We start from the raw sequence: 9,912 nt of genomic DNA, 5'->3' as shown, positions 1-9,912 counted from the left end.
AGCATAGGAGGGGTCCTTACCAAGAAGGGCGCGGAAAGGAACGCGCCCCGCAATGGCTTTGGATGGAAGCCGATTATGGAGAAGAACGGCTGTATGAAGGGCTTCGACCCAGAAGCGAGGTGGCATGCTAGCTTGTATGAGGAGAGTGCGCGTAATGTCGTAAAGTGTGCGAATAATCCTTTCTGCTTTACCGTTTTGTTGAGACGTATATGGACATGAAAAGCGGAGTGCTATTCCATGATTTTTGGCAAACGTGTGAAGGACAGAATTATCGAACTCACGACCATTGTCGCATTGTATAGCTTGCAGGCATGCTTGAAACTGGGTGTGAGCCAAGGAACGCAGGGACGCTAAGTGTGAGGAAACTTCAGACTTTGCTCGAAGAGGATAGACCCAGGCATACTGAGTGAAATCATCAAGACAAACAAGGTAGTACTTAAACCCAGAAATACTCTCAACAGGAGACGTCCACAAATCACAGTGTATTATTTGAAAAGGGGCGACAGTTACACGATTGGTGGAGGAAAAAGGAAGACGAACATGACGACCTAACTGACAGGCATTGCACAAGCTAGTCTTATCTTTATTCTTTTCCCTAGGTAGAACTGAAGAGCGAACTAAGGAGTCCATGACAGGCCGGCCTGGATGTCCGAGTCGACGGTGCCACAGTGCAGAATCGGCAACGAGGAAGGCAGTGGGTGGACTGGTGGAAGAAGCTTGCACCGGGTAGAGAGCTCCGAAGCTATTGCATCTGAGAATCTCGGTCCTGGTACGCAGATCCTTCACAGAGAAACCAATAGGGTCAAATTCAACGGAGACATGATTATCAGTAGTGAATTGACGCACGGACAGAAGGTTTTTGACAATGTGAGGAGCTACTAAGACATTGCGAAGGTAAAGTGGATGGGTGGAGGAGGAAAGGGGACGTGCGTGGCCGGTAGCAGTGATCGGAAGAGAGGAACCATTACCGACAATAACCGCACGAGAAGAAGGTGAAGGGGGAGACACGGAAGTGAGCATACCGGGGTCGGACGCGAAGTGGGAGGATGCGCCAGTATCCATCACCCATTCACGAGGGGGAGCTTGCAGTCCCATGGTCTGGAACTGATTGAGCAGAGCCTGCTGGTCCCAGGAGGCCGTCGAGTGTGCCGGAGGTGGAGGCGCAACGATGGGAGCGGTGTTGCCGTGGGGCAATGGTGGAGTGCCATAGCCGTAGGAGGGAACCGCACCATATGGGTTGTGCGCGTAGTAGGCATGAGAGGGCGGCGCGGGGCGGGGCACGTAGTGCTGCCGACCGAGCAAGCCAGCCTGGCCGTAGGGCCACACCTGAAAGGCGCCGTTCCAGGGGAGCTGCATTGGCGTCCAAGATGGGGCGGCTGGGGCCGGGGCCGTGGCGGGCGCGACCTCTTTTTCCTGCTTCTCCTTGTCCTGTTTCTTCTTCTTCTTCTTCTTTCCCTTGCCGTCACCCTTGCCAGGGTTAGGGTTTGGGTTGGGCGTGGCGGAGTAGAGAGATGTGTCACCAGAGCGGGATCGACGGTTCTTCTTCTTCATGTCCTGAAGCTCAAGAAGAGATCGGCATTTGTCGAAGTTCATCCCGGGCATGAGGGAGATGAGATCGGCAGCCGGGTCGTATTGCTCGGGGAGGCCGTTGAGACACTGGATGACGAGCTTGGCGTCGTCGACCGGAGCGCCTAGATCAGTAAGGCCATCAGAAAGGCTCTTAACCTTGGTCAAGTAGTCCTTCATCGTCAGCTCGCCCATGTCAAGCCCGTCGAGCTCGGTGGAGAGATGAAGCTGGCGGTTGATCTTGTGGTCGGTGAAGAGGCCGTTGATGCTGGTCCAGAGCTCGACGGCCATAGGATCATCGCCCGGCTTCATGACGGCGTCGAGGAGGCCAAGGGAGACGGACCCGTAGAGCCACCAGACGACCGTGGCGTCAAGCAGAGTCCACTCCGGCGTCGGATCGGACGGAGCAGCCGTGTCAATGTGATCCAGCAGGGCGTGCTTGCGAAGGGCGGCGCGGAAGAACGTGCGCCATTGGCGGTGAACGCCGGTGTCGAGGGCGAGCTCGACGAGAACATGCCCCTTGATGGAGGAGAGGCCGACGGCTTGAGCGTGCAAGGAGGAGATGGAGAAGAAACCCGCGCTGGAGTGCGCGGGGTTGGCGATGGCAAGCTTGCTAGAGGCCTCGCGTTCCTGCTTCTCCTTGAGCTCCCGCGCAGCGCGCTCGCTGTCGTCGCCCATGGCTGCCAAGAAGGGATCTAGGGTTTAGGAGGTGGGTGGCTCGCAGAGGTGGCGGCGGAAGAGGAGGGCGACGCGGTCCGGGTTAGGGTTTTGCGTCTGATACCATGTAAGAGTTTAGGAACCACACATTGTGGTGTCTTGTATTGATCTATATATAGGGGGAATACAAGACAGAGTCCTTGTCACATACGACACGGACACATACAGGATTACACATATACAACCGTATCTCTATACAAATACATATACGGTTTATATTCTAACAGCATGCAATGCACCGTTGCTGGCTATGTTAATTAGAAATCGCGTCGATCGGGATGGGCATGGACGGGCAGCTACGACTACGAGCTACCTGGCTTACGCGTGGTACATCCTGCAGGTTCCAAAACGTAGCATGCATCATGCATGCAAGTTGATGTGCAATCCATGCGGCATCGGCCGGTAGCTCGTGTCTTTAATTTGAAACCGGGCAAAACTAATTCTCAGTTGAATGAGAATCAACTTAGTTTTTTGTCAGCTGACGTCAATGAATTATAGTTGCTGCATATATTTCAATTTGTAGCTGGCACAAATCAAGTAGCAAATCCAATGATATGGCGTATTTATTTTCCAGTTAAATTAGGGATCTTGCTATATCACTATTAAATGAAACAATGCTAATTTGCTATGAAGATCAATTGGGAGCAGGAACATGATCTACGGACTGTTGGATGAAGATCAAATGGTTCAGAAAGAAGTGAATGAGAATATATCTCAAACAAATCTAAACATATAAGATCGACACAAATAGTATTTAATTATTACATCACATCACAAATAGTTCATCAAAGTACTACACGAATCAACAAACATACAACATGACAAACAACATGACACACGAATCAATATTATGGTTGGCCATTCCACATCCACCTCTCCTCCATGAGATCATTTTGAAGCTCCTCATGCACATTCGAGTCACGTTGAGGCTGTTGGCCCATCATGTTGAGGCGGCCATAGACCTCTTCTTTCCCACGTTCTTTCTCAAATAAGCATGCATAATGATGCACACCATCATGTGACATCAACTAATTATGGTTCCTGCATATATTGCAACCTATAACAATCCAATGATATGGCGTATTTATTTTTCAGTTAAATTAGGGCCCTTTCTATATCACCCTTAAATGAAATTATGATAATTCTCATTCACTTCTTTCTGAATCATTGGATCTTCATTTTTTTGAAATGGGGTATTGATGTGGGCATTACCCTTCGAGTACCCGACATTACCCTACCTCTTCTAGCCCAACAAGGGGCCCATCTAGAGCGTCGTAGCCCAAGAAGGTCCAAGACGTCGGTTGCGCGGTGGAAAGATGGAAGGTGACGGTATCTTGGAGTACAGGGCAAGGAAAGATTTAAACATGGAAAGATTAGATAGACTCCCTCTGTATTGTACCGAATCAGGCAGGACTCTCGGGACCTGACCTCCTATATAAAGGTCGGGAGAGGGTCTGCCGGATCTCTCTCTCAACCCTCACGTACGCACCAAACCCTAGAAACCTTGCCTCTCGGCGAGATCATCACCACGCAGTCCTTCGGCTGCCCCATTGTAAAAAAAATCACCCATAATCAAGATTAGACGGGCATGACGTAAGGGTATTACCTCTCCAAGGATCCCAAACCTGGGTAAATCTCGCTCCCCGCTTGTCTGGTATCCGATGTCTTGTGCTAACATGTAGGCTTCCGCTAACCCTAAGCTCCTCATCGTTGGCATTGCTAAGGATTCACCTCGTCAAGTATCATCCTAGCCTCTGCATCAAAAAGATACATATGATTTTTATTATATTTATTAAAAGCTAATCTCGAAGTAACAAAGGTGCAACTTATTGCATCTCAAGTATCGCTCAAAGTCGATACAAAGATTGGATCTTCATCCAACAATCTATAACGGTCGCCGTGGTAACCGACACCCCCGTCTTCGGTCTTAGGCTTCGCTCCTCTAGTCCCCCCTCTCGTCTCTCCGCACGAAGGAAATCGACTAGAATCTGCCAAAATTCCCATCGCGTATGGTATAATGAATCTGTTAAACGAAAACTACTGTTTAATTCGCATCTATCCGTGGACTATAGCACGTTGCAAACTATTACTGGACTCTTGTGTGTAGTGGATTTATGCAAGTACGATGATGTGTCGTGTTGCATCATGTACGCACAGAGTAGTAAAACCTCTTACACGTATGACCAGGTCGTGTTAGTGGTGCACATGGGAGATACGTACGCCTGAGTGCATGCATGTTGGGTCGGGAGTCGATCGTACGTCCTTTCGCAAGGCCTAGCTAGCTTAGCTAAACAATGACTCGTGCTCATCATTGGCTTCCGCGATTTGACGGATGCATGGGCCAGGAAACAAGAAGCTGGTATCTTTAATTTGGTCCCTGGCGAGTGGGATGACTATGCATGTATAGTAACTAGTAGTACACATGTTCAACTTATGCGCTCAATTTCTGCATGCATCTATCCATTATTTATCTTCTGAGGATGACTGCTTCCAAATTAATTCGCAACAGTTAAAGCATGTTTGATTGTCATATTCAGGTGCATTGTCTCAAGAGAAAATGTTAGGGGTTAATCATGTGATAATCTACTCTCATACATACAAACAAAAAGATACTTGCTCCACCCCAGAATGTAATCCGTCTAAAGATTAGTGAAAAGTCAATATTTTTTTAAGTTTGATCAAGTTTATACATAAAAATATAAATATTTACGGTACTGAATCAACATGAATAGATTCACCATAAAATATATTTTCTTAATATGTCCATTCGATATAGATGTAAATATATTTTTCTAAATATTTGATCAAAGTTAGTAAAGTTTGACTTTTGACCAGTCCTTTTTTTTTGCGAGAAATCCACCAATCTATTAATAATCATCAACAGTAGTACAAATAGCCCAAAAAGTAAAAGAAATTACAAATTGGTACTCAGACCACCTAGCGACGACTACAGACACTAGCACGAGCCGAAGGCGCGCCGCTGTCCTCGCCCCTCCATCGCTGGAGTCAGGCAAAGCTTGTCGTAGTAGAGCTTGTTGTAGTAGACAGACGGGAAGTCGTCGTGCTAAGGTCCCAAAGGACCAGCACACCAGAGCAGTAACCATCGCCAATGATGACAACCATAGATCGGAAGAGACTGACATGAAACGACACCAACTAACACGAAAACCGACCGGATCCCAGGAGATCCGACGGGCACACAACTCCACGCGCCCTCCGTCAGCGCTAGATGCACCACCGGAGCGAGGATAGGGCGGGAAGGACATTATTCTGACCAGTCCTTAGATGCCTTACATTTTGGGACGAAGTAAGTACATGCCAGTGCGATGTTGGGCTGTTTGAAAAGTTCCAACAAAACTTTCAAACTTCGGAAAAAATCCACTGCAACTCTACATACATCTAAATATATCATTACACCCCTCAAGCACACACATTGACCAATATATATACTCCCATATTTCTTTCCATATGTACATATAAAATACCTTCTCAACCTGACCCTTCCCTCATAAGACGCGGTCCAGCCACCATAGCACTCTACATGTACATGTACATTATCTTCTCCCTTCTCGCCGCGTGGAACCCCCATAGCACCGTTGCATCCTTAGTTAACACACACCCGTCGCCTCCGTAGTTCCGCTCACCCGCCACATAGCCCCGTCGCAATATGGCTAGAAGTGGAGCGTGGACTATAGCCATATGATGGTTCTTAAATTCCTTTGCATCATCGAGAGCAACATCATGGGCAGAGGTGTAGGTGGTAGAAATGACGTCCCTATCATCGACTGTCTGCAATGCCTAGTACATGTGATTAAGCTACCAAGTGGAACACATATACCAATCATAATAGCTAGTTTCACAAGTGCCCTAGTCAACACAAGGTAAGTGATCCGGTCTCTAAATGATCTGGCTCCCTTTTTTTCCTTTTGTTTTCTTTACTCTTCCGCAGGCACCGCTGCCCACCTAAATGTTCCCTCCATGGATTTTCTCCTCCCTCACCTCGGTACTCTCATGTTGTTGCTATTGCTCGCTCTGCTACAAGCAGTCACTGACGCTGCGAGCCCGTTTTCATCCACTCGCATCTTTCTCCTCCGTGGCCATCGTAGAACTTCAAAATTGGGTAGCGGCGGCAGCGGGTGTGAGTTTCCTTCTCAATCTTCGATGGGGCTTCAGACAATCGGTTTGGAGCCATCAACAACGAATTGTCAAGATCAGGGCCACCATGGATAAGGGTACAACTAAGATTTATGGATTTTTCAATGTTTTATATGTGCTTTAAAATTGAAACAAACTCGTATGAGTTTATGAGTTTTGTTGCGAAAGCACACATGATATGTTACAAAGTTTTCTAGGCATTTTCTACAAGTTTTAATGTGTTTACCTCGTATTTTTTGATGTTCCTTACGTGCTTTCCAAATGGGAAACATATTTTTGTTGCATTACTTTTTTTGAAATATTGTGATTCTTATTTTTGCACCGTTTTGTGGAACTATTTTGCACGTTTATAACATCATCGTGCAAAGAAATGTTGCGTAAAAGTGTTGCATAACCATCAATTTTTTGGAATTCGAAATGTTGTTAATTTTTTTTTACATTTTATATCACGTCTTCTAAAAAATATTGCGACAATTATTTGAAATAGTATATTTTGTTTGGTACGTGGATGAAGGATTTGTTGCAAAACACGGAACTATGCCCTACTTGGTCAATCCAGCTATGGGAAGGCGATCAATTTTCCCTGCCTATCGGGTGACCAATTTCTCCCTACCGATTGGGCGACCAAGGCCTAGTTAGGCCTGGAATTAAAACTAGAAACGAGTTAAACGGGTAACTCGCGACTCGATTCGCCTCGACTCGAACTCGGTGTATAATGATTTGAGCCGAGTTTCAACTTTTATCGTGAAACGAGTTCAAGCTAAACCAGCCGAGTTCATCTACTCTTGAGTAGCTCATTTAGCCCGGTAAAAATCAACATTAGGCTATACAATCTGGTCAAAGGAAGCTAATCCATCCCAGCCAAGTGGCTAAGTTCAAGTAGACTTGTGGTTTGTTGATTTTTCTTTCAATGTTTGTTCTAAATATGGTGTGTGCCTTGTCTACTGACCTGTTAATATTATTCTTGTGGTATAATTGTTGATTGTTGTGCTTTATCGGCTATATTTTGTGGTGTCATATTTCTAATGATTTTTGTGTATCATTAATGCCGAAATAATTAAGAAAATGCATCATATAATATACATGTTACGTTTGACTATTTTAAACAAGCTACTCGAGTCGAGCCGAGTTTTAAATCTGAACTTGATTGTTAAACGAGTCGAGTCGAGCTAACTCGCTAGTTAGCCGAGGTTTAGCGAGTCGAGCCGAGTGGCTCGAATTCCAGGCCTGGCCTAGCGTTTGGCCTTTTCAAATTGCCCAAATTTGCTACTGCACACGTATCTAATTAATAACCTTAATAATTATTAATGTAGTACTATGTACTTGTCCCAGCACGATTTATACAACTGTATCAAGTCGATCACTCGGAGGACACACACGATTGATTTACATTTAATTTGGTCGCTAATAGTACTCTCAGTCTCAGGAGTCAGGCCGCGAGGAACTGGAAAGTTTGCAGGTATATACATTAGCCTGGCAAGTGGCAACTGCCATCGCCGTAAGTTCACATGATCATCTGGCTGGCAACTCGTCCTAGACTTGTAGTAACTTTCGCGTGGTACGAATTCCGTTTAATTTTACTTTTGTATGACAAGTTGACGCAATTTGAATAGAATCGATATCACATAATATAGGCTCTCTTCACACAAAAACATAAGTATGTTTGTACGTATGCGCGTATTCACAAGGCAACAGTATTTGTAGCAGTAGTACGTGATACTGTACCGCTTACTCTCTTTTTTTTTTCACTTTTTCCTCACTAGGAAAATGCTCAGTTCGGCGGCACTATCGCCGCCGTTGTCGCTGCCGTCGTCGGGATTGATCATGTAGAACGCCTCGGAGTCCTTTGAGCCGACAACGCGCTCGACGCGGGCACGCATGTAGGTGAGCTCGCCATCAGGGCCGTTGGACGGGGTGGCGCCCTCCCTTTCGGCGGGTGGCGGCGGCAGCACCCCGGCGCCCATGGAGACTCCGCGAAGCAGGCGGAGGACGTGCCTCTCGTCGTCGGAGGCGTCCTTCCGGCGTATGGCGTACCCGGCCTTGCGCCCGTTGCAGAACACGGCCCACACGTACTCCTCAAGCAGCCGTCGCCGCGCGCTGCGCGTGTCGCTCTCCAGCGCCAGCTTCACGGTCCCCGTGGCCATCTCCTTGTGCAGCGCGGCCGCCAGCATGGGGAGCTCGATGAGGAACGCCGGCGGCGCGCGCGTGTCCTCGTGGATGGCGAGGCTCAGCCGCCCCCGCCGGTGCCCGAACAGCGTCACCGCTGGCGCGTGGTCGGCGAGGAGGGGTTTGTTGATGCTGTGCCGCCCGAGCAGCGCGGCCATCTTGCTGCCGGTGGTGAGCATCGGTGCGAGCTTGAACATCTTTAACAGCCCCACGACGCCGCCGCCGCCACCGCCGCCGTGCTTCGTCCGGCGGTCATCGGTGGCCGGACGGAGCAGTGAGCGCAGCGAGACCGGGCCGTCGATCAGGGATGGCATTGGTGATGGTGAGTGATGCCCTCGATCGACCGAGCCCGGATTGATTGATGGATTCAGCCGGGGTGCATGAATCGGTGCAGCTGGCTGCTGCCTCGATGGAGCCCAGTTAAGGAGGGGGAGGGGTTTACGTCGTTATTTAAGGAGGTGGACGTGGGGGTTGGGAGGTCGTTTAATCATTTTGTTTTTGGGAAAACCATTTGGGTTTTGGGATCATATATTCATATATATCATCAGATGACAGCAAATCCCAAAATTAACCTAGAGTAGGGAACATGGGTCTTTCATCTTCACTGACATCGTTGTTGCACATTCGCAAAAGAAAAAAAAAAGACATCGTTCTTGCACGGTACTACACCACAGTCCACATCACGTACTTAAAGTAATAGCCGTGAACGATGCATATGCTTTTTTTTCTGATGCCCCCCTCCTTTGTATTTAAATTGTTTTCAATGTTTCGGTTATGCCGCCAAGCTAGTATTCGCCACTACCACTAATTTGGGTTTGCTTTACAGCTTAGTCATGCGCCACGGCCTTCCATGATGTTCAGTGAACGCACAAAAATCGCGAACAGTGTGCCTTGATCTGCTTTGCGCGTCAAGTCGTCGGAGGCCTTAACTCTGTACCATCGAGGTATTTGCTCACACTGGGCCGGGGCCATCGCCGTGCATATGCCGTGCTGCATACTGTCCTAGCGGCTTATCGTGGTTAGGTTGAGGCTCCCGTAAATGGTAAAGTGCGATCGTGTCGGTTTGGGTGGCGTTTCTTACATTTCAGGTATCTTTAAGGGTCCAACCTAAAACAGCGACTTAAGTGGTCTGTTTCTGTCCGTTTAGACCGATCCGCGGACATAAAGTGGGTATCAGTCTAGCCGGTCAGTACGGTGCGTCCAACGGCTGATCCATTCGGTCCGGTGTTTGATCAAATCTAAATTTCATACATATTGGGAGACAAATTTGCTTGAAGCAAATTAGAAGAACTTAATAAAAACAGAGTA

The 9,912-nt window shown here is 47.7% G+C and overlaps 2 protein-coding genes across 2 annotated transcripts; both read right to left on the bottom strand.

Annotated features, from left to right (window-relative positions):
• Positions 1-617: 617 nt before the first annotated feature.
• LOC127323893 (uncharacterized) lies at positions 618-2,244 on the bottom strand. Its single transcript, XM_051351992.1, has 2 exons — positions 1,023-2,244; positions 618-766 (listed from the first exon to the last, which is right to left on the bottom strand). Exons 1-2 carry the CDS (start codon positions 2,242-2,244, stop codon positions 618-620), a joined length of 1,371 nt encoding a protein of 456 aa, XP_051207952.1.
• A 5,795-nt stretch (positions 2,245-8,039) lies between these two features.
• Positions 8,040-9,016, bottom strand: LOC127323948 (protein MIZU-KUSSEI 1). Its single transcript, XM_051352062.1, has one exon. The coding sequence runs from the start codon at positions 8,916-8,918 to the stop codon at positions 8,184-8,186; it is 735 nt and encodes a 244-aa protein (XP_051208022.1). The 5' UTR covers positions 8,919-9,016; the 3' UTR covers positions 8,040-8,183.
• Between the last annotated feature and the right edge of the window lie 896 nt (positions 9,017-9,912).

Source organism: Lolium perenne, chromosome 7 (genome assembly GCF_019359855.2).
Source record: "Lolium perenne isolate Kyuss_39 chromosome 7, Kyuss_2.0, whole genome shotgun sequence".
Taxonomy (NCBI): Eukaryota; Viridiplantae; Streptophyta; class Magnoliopsida; order Poales; family Poaceae; genus Lolium; species Lolium perenne.
The sequence above is the reverse complement of the archived record's forward strand: the minus strand, read 5'-3'. Positions and strand labels throughout refer to the sequence as shown.